Genomic DNA, 24,932 nt, shown 5'->3' with positions numbered 1-24,932 from the left:
AATGCAAGCCAATATGAGCAGGTCAAGTGCTATTCCATATACTTACAGTAAAGCTTTTGTATACAACTGTATTATTGAAAAAGCTAAACCAAAAAAAAAGGCAGTTTTACGTTATTTCCTATCAGGTTTGAAACATTTCATGCAAATGTCTGCTTGCCTAAGGAAGTATATACATCTACTTCAGCAAAAAGGAAAAAGTTCACTTTGGTTGTACTTAAGAATTAAGTCACTTGAAGGGGTTTTTTTCAGCAACTTCACGGAGTACAACAATGATTGGAAAATGTATTTGCAGTACCCTCCGTACAACTCTTTTCTCTCTGCTAGTGAAATGTCTCTCTGCATCTGAATTTCAGCAATGTTTCAGTCTGGGAAAATTTGACTTCACTCTGCAAACCATCAAGTGAAAAAAAAAAAAGGGTTTTTTTCTTAGATCAACTGCAACAATTACAAACACCATTTACCCTTTTATTTCATTTAACCTAAACTGATTAAGCTGTAAGTGAAATTAGATTAAACTTTATACATTTGTGCTGTGTTTTTTACAGACTTAATGTCTGCAGAACTAAGTCAGTCTCACTTTCTGTAAGTTTTTCACACTGCTAAAGGGGAAGAAACGATTCTCAAAGTGTGGATGTGAAGCTAACAAAGGAACACTTGCATATATAAACTCTTTCACTGGCATTATCACACTGGGTAGATCTTGTGGTCATGTTCTGCTTTAAGATATTCTGTGTTCAGAATTCTACATAATTCCTATTGTGCCAGTGATGTCTTTCATTCTGTTACTTCATAGCCTCTGTTCTTTGAATGCTGTTCTGTTTGGCAAAAAGCAAAGAAGGAAAAAGCGCAGACGCACACCCACCTCTGCCCCACCTCCAATTTTGGAAAGCCCATACTGATAAATGTAGCTTTTCTCAGTTGTACATCAAGTTGCAGTTCTTTGATAGTAATACAGCATTTTCTGGCAAAATGAAGGCAGCCTTGCAGGACTGCTTTGGCTGTGTCTTCTGGAAAACTGTTCCATTTATGGTATGTGATTATATTTTTACAAATTGAATGGAATAAATATTTACTGCTGCTATAAAGTTTTTAGATATGTACATTAGATGTCAAAATAAATAAAACACTTTTGAGTATATAACATGTAAATACTGATGGGGCTTCTCCTTTCAAAGTGTGTTTGTATATTCGACCCTGGGAGATGTGGTTCAAAAATATTGCCTGAAGTGCTAAGGTGCTTATGTCTTCACAAAATGTGTGCAGCTGGTTTGAATGTCTCTGTGGATTATATGACTGTCTTTACAGCAGAATTTGTAACGTCTCTAGTGAAACAAAGAGAACACCAACAACTTTTGTTTAAACAGTGTTCCACATTCGCACAAGAGCAATTTGTGCTTTCTCTTGTATTAGTGAATGATGATCTTTAATACATGGTACTACACTGTTCTTCAACAAAGAACATAGTAATTCTGTTTATAATTTATTGTTATATTAGAGGAGCCTGAACACTCTGCTTTTGATTACTAATTTTCAAGTCCTGGGGCTCTGGCATGGACTTACTGAGTTGCTTTTAAATGTTGTTTAACTTTCAACTTTACTGTTTTTGATTTATTATTGTGTCAGAGATTCAATAGGCTAAAATTTTACTGTGCTGTACATCCAGAAACACATAGGTTAGGGAGAGAACTATTATTACTTGAAATAGAAAAAGCAATTTAATTCAGTCCGAGGAATGGTAACATTTTCGTATGTATAATAAAGCCTAACCTTTTCTTGGTTTTGCTGTAAGAAAGAGCAGGAATGAATTTTGCTTCGATGTAAAATAACAGTTGTTGCCTAGTACAGTAAAGAGGAATATTATTTACATTTTGGGGGGATTCTGTATTTCCTTATTGATGGTTAGTTAAGAAGAATGTTCTTTCTCCCATTGGCCTTAATTGTGTTTTACACCAGTTTTAAGCAGTTGACCTAATACCTGGGAAGAATTCCAGTTCTATTTGATTGTATTAACAAGGTAGAAGAATTCTGACAGTTTATAATTATTTCTAAACTTTCAGATTCTGTTGTCTTTACTAGATTCTCATGCATACTAAAGAAAAGGAGAATCTGTGTCTCTATGCATGTTATTATTATCACCATGTTATTACTAGTTTGTGCTGAGCAAGTATTCTCCCTAGAAAACTTGAAATCTGTACTGGACCTTATGGTTGTTCAGTGCTCTATTTCTGCAGTTGAGTACATTTTTGTTGACAAGTCAAGGCTTAAAATATAGCTTTACTAACACCCACATTTGCTACAAATCCATGTCCTTTTTCTAGTCTCTTTACTCTGCCTGAAAGAGTGACGAACACTGCTGCTACTAGCTGGCTGAGGATTTCTCTCTTGCAGTTGTAGTTGAACACTGCTGTAATGCTGCCTCTGATGGCTTTTCACATGTCCTGGTGCAAGAAAAAATGATTGCAGCTTCTAGCCTGCTCAGTGTGCTCTGGAATTGATGTAATTCCCTGAGCCCTGCAAGTACAGCAGCAGCTGTGAGGGACACGCTGGTTTATTTCAGTTTTCTCAATAAGGCTCACCTAACTGTGATGAGAGAGAAATGTAGATACAAACAATAAAAAACCTTGTGAACAGAGGAAGTAATGAACTGTCCAGCTGTCTCTGAATTTAGATTATATGCACATAGCGTTGCTATGCCAGTCCCAGAATTCTTCCCTTCACACCTTTCTCCATACAGGGGATGCCTCATCGTGCTCTTACACCACCATTCCCTCTGCTCCCCTCTGACAGCTTTTTGGACAAGTCCAGGTTTGCTGTGTCTGATTCTGAACTGCCCTGTGCTGCCTGGAGCACCCGCAGGACAGGGGGTGAGCTCAGGGTGCAGCTTCACCTGGGGTGGGACAGGCAAGGAGAACAGAACGGGCTTCTCTATCCAACAGCCCATTAAGAGAACTTGTAGCATGTAACATGACTTGTGCCTTCTCTTCCACCTTTGGCTGAAATTTAATAATGGGATCAAAGCTATTCATGGTACAAATGTAAAAGCCTGATTTAACTAGGAAAAAAAAGCTCAAGAGTAGCTAGGCAGAAAGGAAACATAGTACCTCAGTCAGTCATTTTTTCTGGGTTTTTTCAGTTGTTTATTTAGTGTCTCATACTACATGTTACACTTTTTATAATGCTAATATTAAGAGGATGTGGAGGTACTTTTTTAGTGGAGTCTTTGTGCAGCTTAAGCAAAATTGGGCTTGATCTTCAATTTGCTGTTCCAGAGTAGGTTTGGTATTTTAGGTTCACGCCTGTAAGGAATAAGAATGACCTGGGAATCAAGTCACTTTCAATGTTAAATAAGAAGCTAATTTCTTTTATTTACTTCCCTTTCTACAGACAGCAGATAGAAGCTGTAAACTAATCAGGTTTTTCACCCAATAGGACAGAAAGCAGAAACAACTGAAAATGACACCAAAGCAAATCAAGTAGAAAATAAGGCCTGTTTTGCTACTCTGAAGTGAACACTGGGCTTTGGAAAGCACATAATAAACCATCCAGTCCTATATCCTGGTGCCACTGGCAGTCACCTTGTACAGTTCTTTTCATAAATTTACATTGTGTCATCTTAGCTATTTTGCCCTAGATGGCATTATTGGAAAGCTTTATAGAAATTCTTTGAGACTACAGAACCTTGTGATTTCTACTCTAGCTGCTTTCAGACCTAACCTTTACTCACCTCACCTTCAACCAACATAAAGGGGTTCACCATTTCCCATGGTCACTGCAGTATTACTTCTATGCATCTGATCTCACTTGATTTCATTTTTCTTGAGCACAGGTGAATAGAATTGTAAGGAGTACTCTGGACAGGATCCTGTCAGCTCCTATTAATACTCACCTATATTCAAAGGAAATGCATTTCCTAACATATCCAGGTGTTGTATTTGTCTTTTTTTCATGTTTTGAGTTACTTAACTGCTTTCTTGAGAATTAATATACAATTTAATTCCATTATATCTCTCTTGTTCCCATAATATTTATTGGGGTTTTTTTCCTCTGTGATACCATGTTTCTTTTATACTGAAAAGTGCTTCCAGTTTTCAATGTTGACATTAGAGAAACCATGAAGGACTAAGCTTTTAGTGACAGTTCTTCTGACTTAGGTTTAACCTAAAATCATACTTTACATCTTGGACTGATGTTCTAAATTACCATCTTAAATAATCAATTCTTTGGGGTGATTTTGTCTCCCACTATCATACCTGAAATATCTACTGCTGCTTCTGCCTTTTTTGTTATTTTTGTTGTGTTGTTTTGGGCTTTTTTTAAAGTAGATTAATGGCCAAAAAAACTTCTATTTTTACTTTTCAATTTCTATTCCTTTTGCCAGGTTTAAGTGGTTTTATCTTTTGGTGTTATTTTACTTCACAGGCTTGGGTTTTATTCCTTCGGTCTCTTTCATCCTTTTACACATTCCATGCTTAAATATGCATCTTTTTGAGGCAGAGGTTATTAACTAATTATTATTGGTATACTTCTCTAGAATATTTTACCCTCACTTCAGACAGAAATCCCAGTTTGATTTTTGTACTTTAAATTTCAGTGTCTATTTTAAGTTTGCAAGCTCTAGTTTGGTTCTGTTTGCTTTTGTAACTAGTGCCTTTAATTTTTCAAACCTTTTCCATTTGCAGTTAAAGACTTTCTAAAGGATCCTGTTTTTTTTTTTATCCCCATTTCCAATAATGGGAAGACAGAAAATGCAAGATGTGGTTAGGCAGGAAGATCTGGCAGCTAAAAGCATGAAGAGTGCTAAGTAAGAAGCCACAGCAGTGGGCAAGGCATGGAAAAGACTAAATCATGATGTGGCTTGACAGACAACAGAGGCATAGGGATGAGGTAGCTGTGATTTATTCAGAAAAAAGAAAGAAGAAAAGTGACATTTCACAAGGAGCTAAGCCAAACTCTGACTCTCAATACCACAAAATAAGGGTGTCCGAAGGCTGTCACATCCTGTCTGCACAATCCCTGTCTCCCTTTTGCCAATTCTAGTGCTCATTTAATCAAGTCTCTGGGTTACAAAGATCAGCTGCCGGAAGAGTGAATGGGTTTCTGTCAATTTAGTGAACTGAGTTACCGAGGTGTGCGGTAGCTGCCAGAGCTGCTTCAGGCAGAGGGGCCCAGGGCTGGTGAGATTCTCCCATAATTAGGTGCAGCCAGCACTTGAAACCTCTAGTGTAACTGATGGCCCTAGAACTTGTCAGCTGCTCCAGGAAGAGGGAATTTTGGAGTGCTTTTGGAAACAGCAGGGTTTACATCAAAACAGGGAGCAGTGGAGAAGGACTGGCAAGTGAGCAGAGGTGGCTTTGGAGGAAAAAAATAATGCTTCTTAGGCGTAACTTAATCGGTGAAGTTGTTGGGTTTTCTGATCAAGTAACAAGAGTGGTATAAGCCTGGATGAGGGGGAAGATGCTTTGACAGTTATTTTTGTAAAATTATACAAGCATGGCAGTGAGGCCTTGAAAGCATTGAGGTAATAGATGGATGTTTCTAAACACAGTAAATGTTGCATGTAGAAACCATCTACTTAAATGTAACAAAAAGACATTTGATTGTTTGAATGCCATATTCCCTTTTCAAACAAAACGCTGTTTGACTTTATCCTGTGGTGTAATACTTTCATTATGCTTTTGTCTGTTTTATTTCCAGGAGATGCTCTGGTTGCTGTAAATGATGTTGATGTGAATTCTGAAAACATAGAACGGGTTTTGTCTTGCATTCCAGGTCCTATGCAGGTACAGTAGTTGAACATTTATTCTAAATGTCCTCTGTAAAAAATAAATATTGTTTCTAGCATTTTTTTCCTTAGGAAAGAGAACTTAGGTGGTCTTTTTGTAGAACTTTCGTATCTATTTTTGGAATGCATTAGCTGATTTCAGTTAAAACTGAGAGTAGAAATTTCAGAGTTTAATTCTGGTAAGTTTTGTGAAAAAGCTGCAAATAAGTGACTCAAGCTGGTTTCCCATTAGGGGACATGAGGTGCAGTCCAGCTGTTTGATGTTCTGTTCGTCATCAGCCAGAGTAAGCAAGCACATGCAACATTGTGCAAGAGGTGGCATACTTGTAGGTTTAGACTAACCATAACACTTGATTTTTTTGCCCAGTGTGAGAATCAAGGTATTCTATGCTTGCAGAATTCTGTTTACGAGAACTAATATGTACCTACGTGGAAAATCAAGTTTCGTGACTTTTCCTGCTCAGAAAACAAGCTCATTATTATGTTACCACTTGCATCAAAATCAATTACTTGTTGAATAGAGGGAGGTAACGCCTTTGAGACACGCACAGACTTTTAACCAGTCATAGTTGTAGTTATGAGAAAAGGAGGCAAATATTGTTGCTTTGAGAGTTGTTACCTGGAACACCGATCTCGGCAAATGAAGTACAGGGAATGTGATGCCTTGCTGCTGCTGGGTAAAAGGACTGGAGGCATGCAATCTACCAATAGCGTGTATTAAGCAAGATATTGATACCTAGCTTAAAAATAAATATGTCAGCCACAGAATAGTAGTGGCTTTTTGTCAGGTACTGTTTTTAAAACACTAATATTTGGTATGGAAATACCTAAACAAAATAATTATATCTTCATCAATATAAAGGAGGCTCAGAAACCACAAGAGAGTAAAAAGAAGCCTGAATAAACAAGTAGTGCTATTAAAAGATATTTAAGAGCACTTAAGTGGAGAAGTTGATGTCACTTTCATCTTTAAATAGAAAAATTAATTCTTGAGTATTTTAAAGCTTTTAGATTAAATACCTTTAAGACCTTTCAAAACTGAACAGCGATGATGGTTGAAAGAAGTCAATAATAAATACTGATTTTAAAAAAAATTCCCTGAATGAGTAACGTCTCTTCCCCCCACCCCAACCTGCTGCACCTATCTTCTCTTCTAGCTATAATGAAGAATTAAATAACTAATAGAATTAGATAGCTATTTCACAATTAAACCAGGAGAGTGTTGATTACCTCGGATGTTAGTAGCATGAAATTAAGTATTTTGAGTTATTCTGCTTAAATCCACTTCCTGGTGGACAGGAAGACAAAGTAAAGTTGCAACTTTATAGATATGAGATGGAGCAGGTTAAAATTACAGTGTTTCTTAGAGTATGTCTGTAACCTTTAGGTAGTTTTTCTTCAGGCAGAATATACGAGGTGATAATAATAGAAATGTTTTACTGTCCATAGATAAAAAGAAGTAGAAATCTTCGGGTTTGGTTAAACATCCTTCTGTTTGCAAGTTATGTAGCATAAGTGGCTGTAGAACTACATCTGCAGCTACAGTGAGACTGGGCGCTCATTTGTCAGTTCAGGAAGCTTTCCAAGATATCTGACAGTATGAAGCGAGCCTAAGCTACCAGACTTGTGGTCAGATATTGGCAGAGCTCCATGGTAGAAAAACCTTGTCTTGCCTGTCTTTGACCAAATATGGAGTTGCTGTAACTGTTATTAAAACCAGAATGATTTAAAAAGCAGAGATTATATAGGTTATTTAATTGTATCCTTGGTAGATTAGAGTATATGTATTACTTGTTGCTAAAATGCAATGCAACCCATTATACATAGTAGTTAATTTTAATGAAACATTAATGCTTACATTCTCAGTAAATCTGTCGAGCAGACAGAGATTACTTGAAATGTGTAGCTGTTTGTCGTGTTGGCTTTCCAAAGCCTTTTATTAAAGTGCAATTATTCCCTTTTTAGTGTGCAGTTTGAGTCAAGCCAGAAGAGTGATTGCTGAAATAAACCAGTGGAGAATTCAAGTACAGAGTTGTGGGTTTGTTGCAGTGTAGAACACTGTTCATGCTGCTGAAGAAAGAAGCTGGTTGTTTCTGAGATTTAGTAATAAAGGCAGCTATTACACAAGCAAGATTGTTAGTGTAGTCTCATTCATTGCAAAACATCAAAAAAAGATGCAGTTTAAAGCCATTTTACCATAGTCACAAGTTATTTACATAAGATATGTCACTGCTCTTCTGGGTTCAATGTTAAAAATTACTGGAGGGAATTTCAAAAACTACCTAGATTTTCTCAGTTGCAGCATGTGGCATAATGTCTCTCATTACTAGGTTTTATTTCCAGAATTTTGCTTTCCTTACCTCACTTTAGGGAAACTAGCTCCTAGGCATGTAAGGGCTAGTTTAGTGTATTTATTGAGCAATAAAAGTACAAATGCTACATCAGTCTTTTTTTTTAAATGTTTCTCTTTGGGTGCCTGCATGACACCTGGTAAGATAAAGTCCCAATTCTGATTAAAGCACTGGACATCTCGTTTAGAAGTTTTACAGCAGTCACTGAATGTGACAGGCCAAAGCATACCCCTCAATCAAAGCTTGAGATAGTATGAGGAAATTACATTCTGCAGTCTATACAATTTTATATTTCTATCATCAAAATAGCTGTTGTTTCCTAACTCCACAAGACAGAGAAGACTGAAGAGGAAGATATGGTAGAAGAATATACTTTTCCTTACCTTGATACTCTGACGTAGTAGAACCATTTTACCCCAGAATTTCACATAATATTCAGCCTGAGGCAGATATTCAGAATCAGAAATTTCAGCCTGAATTTTTGAGTTACAGTTGTGCAAACCTTAAGCGAATGGAAAACAGAGACTAACAACAGGAAATGGCAGGCAATGCTACCAGCTTTGTGTATAATAAAATCCATATTCTAAGGCATAGAGGTTTCTTGCAGACAAACAGAAATCACGACTTTCTAGGTCACACCAGAAGTACAACAGCAATATTTTCCATTTCTTACACTGACGAATGTTTAAGTAAAGAGTATTAAGAAACAAATCAAATACAGAGTGACCTTCCCATCACACTTTTCAGCTTCTAGCAGTTAATAGCTAGGGACTTGTTGGGACACTTACAGGTTTTGTACCTTCTCCTTTTTTAATCTAGTTCTTAAAATTCCTTTGATCTCCACAGCATCCTGTAGCAGTAATTTACGGAACTGATTTGAGTGTTACGTTTGTTTTTGCTGATTTTCCAACTGCCATCTAATACAATGCATTTCATACCCCCAGGTTCCTGTGTTATGAGGAGTAGTTAACCATCTGTGTCTTACTCTTCTTATAATTCCACAACTTTGGAGAGCTCTGTCACGTTCCACTTCTGTCACATCTTTCCTAAGTAGAAAAATCCCCATCTATGTGCTTCAAAGTTTGCTGTTATTGTCACCTGCATCATTGTCTTCTTGCAGGGTGAATGAACTGTTTTGAGAATGTGTGCATGCTGTATATTTAGAGAGGAATAGTAGTGTTTTCTGTGTTTTTCCCATTCTTTGTTTCATTTCCTTTTGTGTTTTCTGCTATGCATTGGACTGATTAAGAGAAATAGAATCAAAGTTGTGAAAGAATTCCTAGTCAGTATTTACAAAAGGGTTATTCAGAGTCTTGTATCTAATCAGATCCTGTGCGCTGCTCAGGATGAAGATTCGTTTCTTCTCCACAAAGAAAACAATAATTTTTTTTTTAGGGTAGGTAGCTGTTTAGTCTATTGATCATTTTCTATTACAGCATTTTCCAGTCTATTTGGTCTTTTTCACAGTAATTTTTTAAAAAAAATGGGGGAATTAGATTAGAACTTGGACAAAAGTAGAGTGGAACAGATGTCATGTTTTGTGGTGTTTCTTGGAAAGGGCCTTGTGGTCAAATTGTGGGGAGGGACCTTTTTCAAAATACAGTGACTTCACATCCCAGCGGTGCGGTATTGCCCACAGGGATGCAGGAGGCAGCACAGATGCCCGCAGGAGGAGGGAGAGTTAAAGTTCTATTTGGGCTCAGTTGCTTTTGAGCTCTTGCTTGGAGGGCCATGCTGTTGTGTCTCTGTGACAAGACAGAGTGAGGTCTTTTTATTTTTGAACTGAGAGACTAAAAGATAGACTGCAGCAAGAATTACATCTGTGCATCGTTAGTGTAGAGACTCTAGCCTAAGTGTCATGAATAAGTGTCCACAGACAAGCTGTAGTAGAAGTTAGGAGAAATAACTATTGAGCCTTGAGGAAATGTGCAAGAAGTTAAACAGGGCATCTGAAATTAATGCAGATGATGTGACGTAAAAAGAGAACTGAGTCACACAATACCAGAGAAGAAAACATACATCTACTAAACTGTAAACCATCAAGTTACTACGTCTTAAAAAGCCACTGCTGCTTAGCTGGGTGTTTCTGCTCCTGGAGTCCTGTTAATATGCAGTGTATGAATTGAAACTGAAATTATGAGGAGAGAGCAACCCGTGAGTTACTGTCAGAAAATAAAGTGGTAGCACATGGCAGGAGAGCAGGATTGAATGCTATGCTGTTCCAGAGAATGGCAAAGGAAAGGAGAGAAAAAGCTGATAGCAGCCAAAATAGGAGAGGAAAAGATTAATGAGAACTGTCAGGAGGGAGAAGACAGGAATGGGGAGGCAGCAGCCAGTGACATAAGTGTTGTAGCTGGAAGAGCTGATGATGGCACTTCTTTCTTATCTAATTTGACAGGCAATGGGTGTTTTAAAGCATCATTATTTTTTGCTGGCACACCTCTCTTTAATCACAGAATCACAGAATGGCTGGGGTTGGAAGGGACCTCTGGAGATCATCCAGTCCAACCCACCCACTAAACCAGGTCCACCAGAGCAGATCACACAGGAATGTGTCCAGGTGGGTCTTGAATGTCTCCACAGAAGGAGACTCCACAGCCTCTCTGGGCAGCCTGTTCCAGGGTTCTGGCACCCTCAAAGGAAAGAAGTTTCTCCTCATATTCAGATGGGACCTCCTGTGCTTCAGTCTGTGCCCATTGCCCCATATCTTATCACTGGGCACCACTGAAAGGAGTCTGGTCCCATCCTCTTGACACCCACCCTTGAGATATTTATACACATTGATGAGATCCCCTCTCAGCCTTCTCTTCTCCAGGCTGAACAGACCCAGCTCTGTCTGTCTCTCCTCCTAAGAAAGGTGCTCCAGAAGTATGTATATACACAATTACAAAATATAAATAATCTATATTTAAATGTGTAAATTACCTCTGCTTAGGCTTTTCAAATTTATTATAACTGGGAAAATAGAAACCTGTTTTGTTGAATCAATCGTTAGGCTAAACTGCCACTGACTTTAAAGAGAAGCAGGATTTGTTGTGATGTATTATGTTTAGAACTTGCCCGTCAATAGGCATATTAAGGATACTTTAAGGCAAGCAATCAATCTTGAGTCAAAACATATGAAAGAGGAACCTGAGAGGGTTCTTGCTTAGTCCAAATAGATACATTTTAGGTCAGGTTGAACAATGACAAAAACTAAGGTATCATGCAAGAAAATAAATCAATTTATTCTCTTTGGAAATTACAATTTTATGCCCAGTCTAGAGGTAGGTATTTCTCACATATCCTTCTTTCATACTTAGGATGAAGTGTTCGTTCACAGAAGACAATACTCTCTCCTCACTGCTGGAACAACTAAAATATTTTTTGTAAGGCAGTGCTCATAAAAAAAAAAGGTTTATTAGGCAAATTGTGAAGTAGATTTCTGCACCAGGTTTGGATTTTGTGTTGCTTGTGAGCTATTTATTCTAAAACTCCTGGTTTTTGTTGAATTGGGGAAAAAAGAACAGTATACAAAGTAAGCTTAATCATCTAAGCTATTTTTTAAGAGGGAATGCTCTGTTGGTGCTTTGATTATTTTTTTTCTTCTGAAGACAGCGCACAAGTGATGTAAACAATTATTGTGCTTCTTGCTAGTACAATTGTGAAATATGAAAGTGAAAATCTTATTTGCTGACTTCACATTTTAAAAAAACAGTTAACAGTGAAAATGTTGGCAGTTTGAAAAAAGCATTGTTACTGAGTGTTACAAATTAACAAACTTTTGCAGTCTAATGTAAATCGATACTCCTGTGCAAATGTACCTGTCAGCACATTTTGAAAAGCAAAGAAATGCAGATGAAATAACCTTGCAGATATGTACTTATGAAAGTGCTGACATTTTGACATAAGTCAAATGCTGTGTATGTTTCAAAAACATGGCAATAGGTTTTGTGTTCAAACAAACTCAGAGCAGTAAGTGTACATTTCCATTCCCAAAACCGTAAGAATTAAGTATGAAAACACGCGAAACCACATGCTTACTTACATGGTTCATAGAGCATGTAATAGCTGGTTTTGTCCTTAATAATAGATGGTTATGCAATGCTGAATATCTAACTGGTTTTCTTGAAAGAACAGAAATTTTTGAATGTTTACACCCTTGCTGGTAAAGCTGAATTTTATCTCTTAAAGGGCTCAGACTGTATCTGCTTCATCTGATACTGGAACATAATCATAAATACAGCCTCATTGTCACAATAATTAATTATCTTAATAGGTTAAACTTACATTTGAAACATCAATGTTTGAGCCTGAAGGAACTTCTCAGCAAAGGTATAAACAGACACAGTCGAGTATGAACAATCTGGTTCGGCTCCTGTGGGGAGAAGACAGTACGGACCTTCAGCAGGCTATACAAGACCTGCCTCATATTGTCATGTTCCTCACACTGAAACTGGACTCTGAAACATCGAAGGATGAGGTATGTGGCTAAAACTGAAGGTGAAAGGTAACAACTTAAAACAGCAACTGCTATGCCTTTTGATGTTTAAAAATAAAATTTAAAAAATCTTGGTAGTCATTGAATAGTGGATAGTCTGTAAAATGTCCATTTTGACAGAAATAAGGTCTGCAATTCCAGGAAAAAAAACTTAGTGTCACTGCTGACTAACTAACTGGACTTGAAATCACTTCAGTGCTGCTGAAAGCCTTTATGTAAAAAGAGCAGGTTAGAGGTGTTAACAGACAAAGCAGACAAAAATTTAGAAGTTAGTTACTGTCTCTCAGCTGCTCACAGTGATGTTTTCAATATGCCTCTCAAACTCAAACTATGAAATCAGCCTAGTCAAAATTAAGTTTTTGCCCAGCGGGAGCCGTGTGCAGCCCATGCACATGATCCATCTGGCCCCTCCTGTTTTGAAATGCTAATGTGTCTTTTCTCAGAGGACTCTTCACATCTGCTCTTTGCGGTCTTGATTCTTGCTTGGGCAACATTTTTGAGCTACTGAAGAACTTTTCTTTTGTCCAGTAAAGTTTCCTTTCACATCTCTTGTTTTTTTTGTGTTCTTCAGAAGAATTTTGCCAGAGTACATATAACCCATTGTAAGTTTGTTTAGATGTTGTTTGTGATGTAGCCATAGCTACAAGTGCTCCAATGAGGGTGCTGGGAAGATACAGCACAGTGTGGAGGGATCAGTTTGGCCTCTTCCCTGATCTGAAAATGACGAATGGCCACAGTGGACTTGTAAGGAACAGACATTTGGAAAATCACCCTCTTCCTCTTCTATAAATTCCCCTTCGATTTAGCATAGTGCCCCAGTGATCTGTATTATCTGTGATGTGGAGACATCAAATGAAGCACAAGTTTTGACAGTCCCCAGAGAGCAGGATGGTGAGACAGTGATGGAGTGGGGAATAGAAGAAAGACAGTTTGCTTTCTCTCCCCTGGAATTAATCCTTAGATCCAGTCAGTTCCCCATCCTTTCTCTGAGATGTCTCTATTTTTTGGGTACTATTTTTCAAGTGATAGAAGTCTGTAATTCTCTGTTGGTGATGTGTAATAGAGAATAAGTGTTAACGGCTACACATAATGGAGTTCTAGACACAGGGCTGGGGAGGAGAACCCTAGAAAATTACCTGGTATCATAATATCACTAAAACTGTTATGAAGTTTGAAGAGTTAAGTGCTTGAAATCCAGGAAATTAAACTTATAGCTACTTGTGCAAATTTAATTCGGTCCTTTTGTACATACACAGCATGACATTGTCTTGAAGTGTTACACTTTTTCTGAAAGGTGCCTGTCTGCAGAGGACAAGACAGACAGATAATATAATTAAGGCCTAGTAGGCAGCCATAAATCCAGTACTTCATAACTCTGGAGTATGGGACTTTGCAATATAAATCATGCTCTTTTAACACAATATTTTTAAGGTAATGGATGCTTCATTTTGTATTTCAGCAAGATACTAACACTGTAAGCTTTGGTTTGCAGTTCCTAACAGTCCTGTTGAAGGTACTAAAATTTTTAATGGGAGGTACCTTCGGCAGAAATTAGTTTATACAAGTGTCTCTTATAATTATTTTTATAGCGTTGCAACTTGGCAAAGTCATTCTGTGCTTCTTCCCACCCTGAAGCTGCTCCTATTAAAACATAAAATACATCAGTATTTTTCTGCTTTATTTCCCTATAACAAAAAGAGCTATTTTAAGTGTGAATTAAATAAACTTAAGATGCTTAATCAAAGTTCACCTACATACTGCAAATGGTTCTCTTTTTTCTTCACTTCTAAGTTTGTAGTCCAAGACTACTATGTTATATGCATAGAACAGCTATGGGCGATTGCTGTAGACTTAAAGACCGGTGTTTCCTTGGTCACGTAAATAAGCTTTTTGAAATATAAAAAAATATTTAAAAAATATTTCAGGGCCTCTGACTCTTCTGTTAGTAGATGAATAGACATGCAAATACCTAATTGCAATTCCTGCACTTCAGAGTAAATGGAGTACTGCTTTCTTGCCCCACGATTTCTTTACGCTTTCCCAAGAAACAGGATTAACCCTGAATGTTGGGCAGAGGTAAAAGAGGAATTGAAATGCACTTGTTCTCCCTTCATACTGTGGAAGAATTGTTTCGTGAGAAGTCTTGGCAGTTACACAGCCCCAAATAGCCTCTAATGTTGAGAGATGCTTTGCTGGTGTAATCAAGCTCTTTGTAACGTTTCCTAACAAAAGAATGCTGCCTTCTTCAAGGCATTTGTCTTTAACTTGATGAACAGTAACCGACAATTATCCTGTAGATACACTGTTCTAGATTTGGTTTACAGTAGTACTTCAAATCAGTGCTGAAGTTACTACATACCTATGCCATATTGCACAGTCAAAATATAATGGTCCTTCATGAAGCTTCTTTACCCATATCCAGAGGAAACACGGTATGCACATCACACCCACGACAACAATGGCAACTAGAACTAGTAACTAATTCTTCCACTTGGGAGCTTTTGGCACACAAAAACAGAATTAATGAGCTCTAAGACTTGTACGCTGTATCTACTCAATGATAAAGTGGTACTAGAAAGGATGTAGGATGTGTGGGTGCATGTGAGGAATGTCCCATATGGTAATGGTTTCAGTAAGTAAGGTTGGGCTTGTCTTTCTTACGGTTTTGCTCAAGGTAGGTATACCATTATAACATATGTTATTTGTACCAGTGTACACTGTAACTTTTTCCTCTGTTTGAAATTATTTTGGCCATACCTTGTTTTGAAAGGAATAATGTTAATATTCTTTGTTCATGGTGATGTTACTGGAGGCACGTGTTCTGCAGATATTACTGAGCAGCTGCTGTCATAGCTTGGTGCAAACAGACGCTGACTTGGACTTCTGTGGCACTTCTCCCTGTTTTTGTAACTTCTGAACTAATCTTTAACAATTCATAGTTGTCTTTCCATCTACTCTTTGTTTTTTAATTTATGTAAGATGCAACTTAAAGCATCAGTGCACTGCATTTGAAGATTATAGGTGTTTAGCAGGTTAGCACCATTTTGACACAATTTCTTTTAACCATCTCCTATGTTCTCCTGACTGTACTCTGTCTCTCTTTTTTATTTGGTTTGGTTGGTTAGTTTTTTGGTGGTGGTGGTTTTTGTTGTTGTTGTTGTTCAGGCTCAGAAATAAGTCAAAAATTGGAAGCTGTTTGGTAATCCATTAGTTTAGATAACTCTGGTTTGGTTTGGGTTTTTGGGTTGAGACAGAATTTATACTTCTTAAGAAATGAGCTACTTCTCATTTATTAATTCCATTGTCATTGGCTTATGAACTTTTTGCCCTTCTGTGAAGACAGTTGACCTTGTATGGTGTAATGCGCTGAACCTTGCTAACTCATTAATAAATATATGATGCAGCGATGACCTTTTTTTACAGTTATCTTTTCTTTCCCTGGGAAAGTGCGCAGATAATTCTCAATTTTGTGTAAAGGCCCCAGTTCATAGTGAGGAGAAAAAAGGCTCTTTCTCACCCTTTGTAGCATTGTAATTAGAAAATGGCAGGGTTTTTTCCAGCCGAGGGACTGATTCAAGAAAAAAAAAATCCTTGTCAGTAATGAGCATTTGAAAATACAGCTAATTAAAGTGGACAAGAATTAAGAGTTTGCCAGGTCCTTTTGTAATCAAACTTTGCATTCTTTCAGTAGTGAAGAAGGAAAATTTTCTAATGGGTGTTGGCACTGGCTGGATGTGTTTAGTGACATAAATAGGAAAAGTTAATCACATCTGTGTTTCTTTTGTTTGTGTAGAAACATGATTTAGTATGCTCTTTGCACTGGATATGCTTAATATGACATGGATTATTTCTGGCCCATCATGATTTGGCAGAAAGCAATAAATGCAGGGAATCATATGTTTGCTTATTACTACATTGTTAGGTTGATGAAGTAATTAATGTATCATTTTTGAAAATGCTTACATAAAAAATATTTTAAAGAACTGCTTAGAAAAAGAAAAATAATTGTCACAAATATTTGTCACCAAGCTTCTGACCGTATGTGTCAGCACACTCTTAAATAAGTCATCTTGAAACTGAAGATCAGTAGTGATAAAGTTGTTAAATGGTGTATGTTATTTCAGTTATATTTTATGCTATACATGTAAAGCAATTAGGTGGGATTATACAGAGATGTGGGAGTTTTCATATTCATATTGTTGGTTTTCAAGAGCTGCATGTTTGATGGACAACATGGCTCCTAAATCACAAGGAAAATACTGACAGAAACATACAAATATTAACTATCTCCTGGAATCAGATTTTTTAAGTGCACTTTAAGCTGTAAAATCCAGTGGCCATAATGTTTGTAATACTATGTTTCTCCATATTATAATGTTTCTAAATAGTCCTACTTTTCTATAAAACAGACAAGTTAAACTTGTTGTAATCATTCATGTGTGTTTTAGAACTTTCCAGCATGCTCGTGCAGACCACTGCTTGCTTTGATGCCATGCAAAAAGATATAATAGAAGCTTTCATGTTTAAAAAAAGAAAGAAAGAAAAGAAAGAAAGAAAAGGAAAAAAAAATCTTATCTTGTTTTCTGTGGGTTTGTTATTTTTGGGTTTGGTTTTCCTTCGCTTAACTAACAGCGAACTTTCTTCACAGCAAGAAATTCTTTATCAGTACCCCAAATCAGAAGCATCCCAAAAACTGAAAAGTGTAAGAGGAATATTTCTCACACTGTCTGACATAGTGGAAAGTGTTACTGGTACCCAGATTATCAGGTAAAAGTATTTGAAATGTAATGTATTATTACTTTATTATTTTATACATACATGTACAGAAAAATACACATGGGTCATGCATCAAGTTCTAGAGCAAACAAGAGCAACTCTTCCTCTTAGGCAGTAATATTTTAACTAGGAGAGCATGCCAGAGTTGGACTGCTCAGTCTGGATGTACATTGACTATGGGGAACTACTTTGTCATGGCTGGCAATGACTAGGATTTTTAATTCTGTGAAAATGCTTTTAGATCCCTTCTTAGATGTCTTAAAACATTTTTATCTGAACTGGGATGGCAGATTGGAAATTCTACAACCGCCTCAATCAATTTTTTAAAAATTTTTAAAAAGATTAATTGTAATTGACTTAAATTCATGAGTGCCTCCTACTTTAAAATTAGCATCTAATATGCAACCCTGAAAGATTGTTATACCCACAGACTAGGACTCCAGTAAAAAGTCTCATAAAAATGACTCCTCAGGTTTTGGAGCAGTGTAGAGATAGTGGAGATATGTCAAGATATTATTGAATATTTAAAGTAGATTATTAGAATAATCAGAAGTGAGAGAGCAAGTATCATTTCTCATTTTCAGACTACTTCTTTCCTTTGAGAATTAGTACATCAGTTTACACCTTTTGGTGGTGTCAGGCAAGATTCTTTTCTGCACAACCATGCCTTGTGTGTCAGACACAAGACCTGGATTTGGTATAAAAAAGCCAAATATAAGTAGGATTGCAGGCCCAAGAATAGAGAGTGCAAACAATACTGCAGGAGTGAACAGCATTGGTGATAATAAGGAATTCCTCATAAAGCCTGTTTAATAGATTTAGGTTGGGTTTTCCACTGATACATTTTTCCTTAAAGCAGTTCTTGAAGTGCTTTTGAATATTGTTGCTTACCAGAAAATTGGTACTGGTGAATTCACTTTTGTTTACATTTGTTTCTTTTATTTTTTGTCTCAGACTTGTTGGTATCCTGTTACTGTGACTGCAACACTGTGCTTTAACCATGTTTGTAACTTTCTAGTTAGTAAGTTAGTAAAAGTCATGTTACTGATGTATTGATGAACAGGAATGCAAATTGACTTCTAGCAACAGGTAGCAAACACGATATACCAGTATTTTAATGCAGTGCCACATTAATTACCACTGAGATGTGTTAAATGCTTATGCACCAGAAAAACAATACAGAAATCCATGATAACATAGACCTTTCCTGTTAGCTTTTCAATTTCACAATTTTCTGAGTTCTAAAAAGATAAAAGCACTTCTGCTGACCTCTGTGGACTGTCTCAGCTCTTCCAAAACCAGGATAGACCCTAGCTCTGCTGTGTAGCTTTTTCTGTCAGCAGAGTAAATTATGATTACTGTGTCTGTACAAGTACTGTTTATCTTTTGGGATGAGGACATTTATTTCCTTGTAGTTAACTGCATTATACATATATGACTTGGTTTGTTTGGAAAGCACTTTTGGTTACTCAAAGGATAAAGCTTTTCTGGTGACCTGTGGAAATACTAAGGTATTTCATAACTAATGAAATTATACTATTGATTTATTCAGCACCATCAATTTTATAGTATGAATGAATCAGTAATGGAGCTATATCCTAAAAAGTAAATTCTTGAATCTTTCAAGCATAAACTGAAGTTACTCTTCTTTCACTTTGCAGCAGTGTCATCTTGTTATTTAAAGTTTCTAATGTGATAATAAAAAAGGTGGGGTCTTGTTATGAATTTAGTATTGGAGATACTTACAGGCCTTTGTTTTAGCAGCAACCAGTACATTAAATCTGATCATCTGGTGCATAATGTATGGTTTATTGCTAAGTGGAACACTGGGTCTAATCCTGTTTCATGTTCTAATCCGCTCTGTGGTTCAGATGAAAGTTCTCTGTGTCTTTCTGGGATTCCTGAGCTTCATGGAGCAGTTTTTTATACAGAATGATAGCATCGGGCTCACGTTTGTCACTCAGGCAGTATGTTCAGATACCTCTTGGACTTGTTTCCAAAACATGTGTGTGGGGTCTTCTAAAAGGATTTTGTGAGTGATTACTACATTCACAACCTTCATTAGTACCTCCAGTTGCCTCCCTGGCATGCCTCCAATGGCATTCGTTTTTGGACCTGCTTGTGTTGAAAGCTCCGCAGGTATAATGCCAGGAAGACCTTTAAAGAGCATCTGACTCATTCAGAGGAAGACTGTGGTGCTTCAGTAGCAGTTGTTCATCCTGTGTATTTGTATACTTGAAGATACTGTTACTAATGGTGTGATCTGATCTTTTGTTTGGAATAGAAATCAGGGAATCTTTGAGTTCTGTAATACATATAATTACCCAGCCCAGTTGCATGCAATGTTATTTTACATGAGCATAAGACTTTGTGTGTAAAACACATATAAATTATTCTTTCAGTGGTGGTCTTTTATAACTTCATAGTGTTAACAGAAGTACTCCTGGTTCAATTTTCCAGTTCCTCCCTTTTCTTATGCGAAAAACTGGTTCAAGTTGTTTACTGGAAAGAGTCTGACAAGTTGCTTGTAATCGGCCTTCCTGAAGAAAAGTGAGTTTCAAATATAATGAATTATTTTCCTTTAAATTTTGTTTCCTATTATGTGTCCTCAAATCGTACTCTTCCCCTATCAAAAAAGCAAGAAAGGGAGGGCTTACAAAGTATTATTTTTACTACAACTACTTTCTATATCTGCAATCCCACTTTTTGATGGACTTCATTCACATCTTTTATATATACATTGTTACAATTTCTTTTTTATTTCCTCTGAGATCTAATGACACCTTATTCTCTTTAGATATATGTGTATGCTAGAAAACAGCAGTCAAGTCCTGATTAGAGACTACAGAATAACAGCAGTAGTATTGCATATTTATGTGTTCTAGGAGGAGGGGGGTTGTTTTGTCCCCATCTTTCCTACTGTCTGTGTCATCATGGGCAAGTCACTCAAAGGAAATATCTCATACAGTCTGATGAAGAATTTTTTGTTTGTATTATATCACTGTATAAGAATACAGCTCTTCAGAAGATGCCTATTCTTATTCATAGTAAAGACATTACAAACATAGGTGGACGTTTGAATTCTATTTTTCAGTGTGCCACTTGCTCAGCTGAAGAACATGATTGAGGACGTTGTCAGGACCTTGAAATTTATGTATAGTTCTTTAGACAGGTGAGTTCTTTCGAAACTATTTTCAGTTGCTAATTTTTCATTCCTCACTGCAAAAGACAACTGGTAGCATTCATTTTTAATGTTCAGGTGGAATTTCTTTGCATGGTCTTTTACAAAAAAAAAGCTCAGAATTCTATTCTTGCCACTAGTAAGACTCTTTTTAAACAATCTGTTACTTCAGAAAGTTTTGTCGTTGATTAGGTTAAATCATTAACATAATGTAGGTCACTCTAGATGCAAACAGGACTCTGCAATTGTTATCTTTGTGTTAAAGCACTGTCTGTAAGACATACATATGAATCAGTGTTATATTTTTAATAAAATAAACAATCCAGACTTCTCAACTTTATTTGGCAGAGTGTCTGTCAGTCTCTGCATTTGGAAATCTCCCAGAAAATTTTCAGTCTGACCGTAACCTAAATAAAATTGCCAAGGTAGGTTTATCCATATGCTTGCATTCAATTCAGGGTTAAAGTGTGTATGCCATAGAGAAAAGCCTAATATTCATTTTTCTGTGCTGAACAGCATAAAAGTTTCTAGAAAGAACAATCTCACTTAATGTCAGACCTTATCTTTTTCTTACAAAATTTTTATGTCAATTCATGGCAAAGAGTAACTTTACTTCTAATATCTGCAGCTGTTTAAAGGTATCTCAGAAAAAGCTTAGCTTTGAATGTGAGGGATAGACTACTTGATTTTAATAGAAGTATAGGAGACCATTTGGAATAGTAGAATACTTTCTTATATCTTCTGAAGAAAATAAGATGATCTATAACACACACAAAATAGCTAAATAAATTACTAAAGCAAAGAGTAACCTTAATTTCCAAAAGGATGAAGCTGATGATTGTCTCATCGTAAGTTGCTCTGAGACATCTACTATTACACTAAACTGCTTGCAGCAAGGCAGTTTTTTCTTTGTAGGTACTGCCTGGATATTAGCCCGCTGGGTTTTTCTCATGTTTAAAATGAATGTTAGAAAAAAATCCAAACGTAGTCTCATGCTGTAAAGAGACTTGTATAGCACAGAGGGTTATATAAACAAGCGGCAAGTTTCTCGATGTTATTCTAACTTGGAGTTCATGTTTGTTCAGTGCTTTTTGCCAGGTGGAAAATGTTTCTCGCCTGGATCATTTTTTCAACCTGTTCTTCCAGCGTGCGCTTCAGCCTGCAAGACTCAACCCCAGTGCCAGCCCCAGCACGCAGCACTATGAAACCTGCAGCGCCTTATTCTTAGACAACCTCCCGGGCCTGCGCTGGCTGACGCTGCCTCAGGAGATCAAGGTAATGTCACCTCCATATCTCTCTGAAACAACTTGTGTATGAGAGACCATAAAACCGATGCAGAGATCTTCCGTTGTTATTGTGTAGTTTATGTATCCCAAACCACCCATTTTTCTACGGGATCCTTGATTTAAGTTTGGAACTACACAGTCATTCCAACAAGGAACATATTGATATTATGAGTGTAGTTTGTGACTTTAGGGATATTTGGGAAGAACACATGAGGACGAAGAAATTAAACTTTATTTAAAAAAAAAAAAAAAATACATATATATATATATACACACACACACACACACACATCTCTATCAACTAGCATATGCAGTAGCGAACACAGCCCCATCTATGTTGCTTTATCATAGAATCATTTCAGTTGGAAGAGACTCTCAGGATCATCAAGTCCAACCATAACCTAACTTAACTCTAGCACTAAACTGTGTCCCTCGTCTAAACGCCTTTTAAACCCCTCCAGGGATGGTGACTCCACCACTTCCCTGGGCCGCCTGTTCCAATGTCTGACAACCCTTTCTAGGAAGAATTTTTTTCCCAGTATCCAATCTAAACCTCCCCTGGTGCAACTTGAGGCCATTTCCTCTTGTCCTGTCACTTGTTACTTGGGAGAAGAGACCAACTGCCTCCATGCTACACCCTCCTTCCAGGTAGTTGTAGACAGCGATAAGGTTTCCCCTCAGCCTCCTTTTCTCCAGGCTGAACAGCCCCAGTTCCCTCAGTCGCTGCTCATCAGACTTGTGCTCCAGGCCCCCCACCAGCTTTGTTGCCGCCTCTGAACTCTCTCTAGTGCCTCAGTGTCTTTCTTATGATAAGGGGCCCAGAACTGAACACAGGATTTAAGGTGGGGCCTCACCAGTGCTGAGCACAGTGGCACAACCACTTCTCTGTTCCTGCTGGCCACATTATTCCTGATACAAGCCAGGATGCTGTTGGCCTTTATGTTTGATTTGGGCCATTTAACTGTTTTTTTCCAGGTATAAAATATTACTCCAGCAGCCCATACGTAACTTGTAATTTAGGAGAGTTATAAATGGCTGTTGCAGAATCAAAATAAATACCCATGTATCATTTGTATGACACCATTTCACTGTGTCTAGTTAATTCCCAATGAGAAACCGAGTTCTGTTTTAAGCAGTAGTATGAGAAAAGCTAGATCACAGTGAATAGAATTACAGCTTTGAGTCTTAAACCTCATTTTCATCATGCGAGGAAGCTAAAATAGGAATCATTGGATAATTATTTATAAAATAATATTTTTAAATAAAAATAATAGATTTTATATGTGTGATGCATGATCCTTGCCAAGTCTTTTCTGAAGTGGTTTTCCATACACACTATAGAATTGATGTTATTAGACCAAATTACATAAAGGTTGTATTTCTCCAGTTTGAAACAATTCTAACGATTTTTGTCCAAGAGAAAACAATCCCAGTGAGATCTCAGCAGTGGAGTTGTATGACTAACACATCTCATTTATTCAGAAAATTATGGTATTATTTGAAATTATATATTCATTTGCATTACTCAAAATGAAAACTGAGTTGTTTGAATTATGCGAAACGCTGTCTGCAAGAGGAGTTCTCAGAGCGGCAGATCCTGTGACACAGTTCCAGCAGAGCTTGGCTCTGCACACTGAGCAAGTCCCAGCTGCGCTGCACAGTAGTGCCAGACAAGCTGATTGTAACAGCTTTTATCAATGGAGTAAGTTCTGCCAAGTGAATAGGATGCAATCCTCAGAGAATGTAGGGGAAAACTGTTATGAACTTATATTTAAGACAAAAACTGATAATTGTGTCTCATGTAAAGAAAGATCCTCTGAAATGTCTTTTCTTGTATTTTTTTGTTGTTGTTTTGTATCCAGATCATCTTTCACTCAGTCTTTTGTTTTTAAACCCCTCTCGCTATTTTTTTGTTAATTATTGTGTGAAATGTATTCTTTAATAACACAATGATGTATTCATTTGTTTAGAAGCAAACCAGACGACTTCCCTTTCTCCTTCAAAAAGCTTGTAGTTTCTGATTTATTTCTCTGTTTTCCTGTTACAGTTTGTTATGAAGCGATTTAGCGTCACTGCCTAAGGGTTATGTGTTCCATGTAAAACATTGCTAGATCATGTTTTGATCTGACAGGACCATGAGGTGTAGATAACTGGGTCTTGCTAGCTGCAGCTTGCTGCTTTATTTTCAGTTATACTGGAAGTATGGAAGTCAATGTGTTACTTCCAAGGCATGGTGATCATGAAATTATTGCTGTTCATTTTTTATCAGAAAGACTTGGGACTTTAGTGAGGCAGAGTTGATGAAAGCACTCCTGTTTTATTTCTTTAAACCTACTCCTATTCTGTTTTCTTAAATGAAAAGCTATTCTTGGAAGATGGTACAGCCCATATAGATAAAGCAGCCGCAAGAAATTATTTCGTAGACCACTAAAGCAAAAATTTAAGCAATACTAAGTACCCTGGCTCTCTCCAGGCTTTTTTTATTTCTTCTAAGTTCTGTAATCTCATCAGTATTAGTTGTTAAACCCTTCTAGGTTTTATTAATGTTTGTTATTTTAATACTGTAGAGGTTTTCTTTCCTAATTAGGTTTTTAGCCTCCCAGAAAAACAAAGCTAAAAATGAGGCAAAATGAGGCTTCTCCACTTGACTGAACCTGTAGCAGCTCGGGGCGGCATCCATCTCGCCTTCTTTTAGAGCTATACCATAAGTGACTGCAGCTGAGGTGCTAATCCTGAACTCTTCCTGTTATTTAATGGAGAAAATCTGGCACTTTAACTGCTCGACTTCCGTTGTTTACTTTAGTATTAGATGAATTACACCTTAGGACTCCAGTGGCTTCATCCGCATTAACTATGAAGAGAACCTGAAATGAAAAGACTAGCTCACATAAAGACTATCTACACTGCAGGTATTTAGTGAAATGCAGTATCATTCGAGGAGCTAAATGCATTAATAAGTAGCTAATTACTATTTAAATCTGCTGGCCTTTAATGAGACATATTTTAAAATTGGACCTCTTTTTCTATTTAGAGCAATCATTTTACATATAACATGAAAACTCCAATATATATGATT

General features: G+C 37.0%; 1 protein-coding gene across 6 annotated transcripts in view; it reads left to right on the top strand.

Annotated features, from left to right (window-relative positions):
• Positions 1 to 24,932, top strand: part of INTU (inturned planar cell polarity protein) — a 52,790-nt gene that overhangs the window by 16,040 nt on the left and 11,818 nt on the right. For 4 of the 6 annotated variants that reach the window (XM_071808070.1, XM_071808071.1, XM_065837697.2 and 1 more), the window contains exons 3-9: positions 5,695 to 5,780; positions 10,532 to 10,693; positions 12,392 to 12,595; positions 17,262 to 17,380; positions 19,850 to 19,939; positions 20,484 to 20,561; positions 21,656 to 21,845. In XM_071808070.1, coding sequence (XP_071664171.1) covers positions 5,695 to 5,780; positions 10,532 to 10,693; positions 12,392 to 12,595; positions 17,262 to 17,380; positions 19,850 to 19,939; positions 20,484 to 20,561; positions 21,656 to 21,845 — 929 coding nt within the window. The remainder of the gene's footprint in view (positions 1 to 5,694; positions 5,781 to 10,531; positions 10,694 to 12,391; positions 12,596 to 17,261; positions 17,381 to 19,849; positions 19,940 to 20,483; positions 20,562 to 21,655; positions 21,846 to 24,932) is intronic. The other 2 variants (XM_065837698.2, XM_071808072.1) reach the window with 1 other exon arrangement.

The sequence above is a fragment of the Patagioenas fasciata genome, chromosome 4 (assembly GCF_037038585.1).
Source record: "Patagioenas fasciata isolate bPatFas1 chromosome 4, bPatFas1.hap1, whole genome shotgun sequence".
NCBI lineage: Eukaryota > Metazoa > Chordata > Aves > Columbiformes > Columbidae > Patagioenas > Patagioenas fasciata.
Note: the sequence above shows the minus strand (reverse complement) of the source record. Positions and strands in the feature narration are given on the sequence as shown.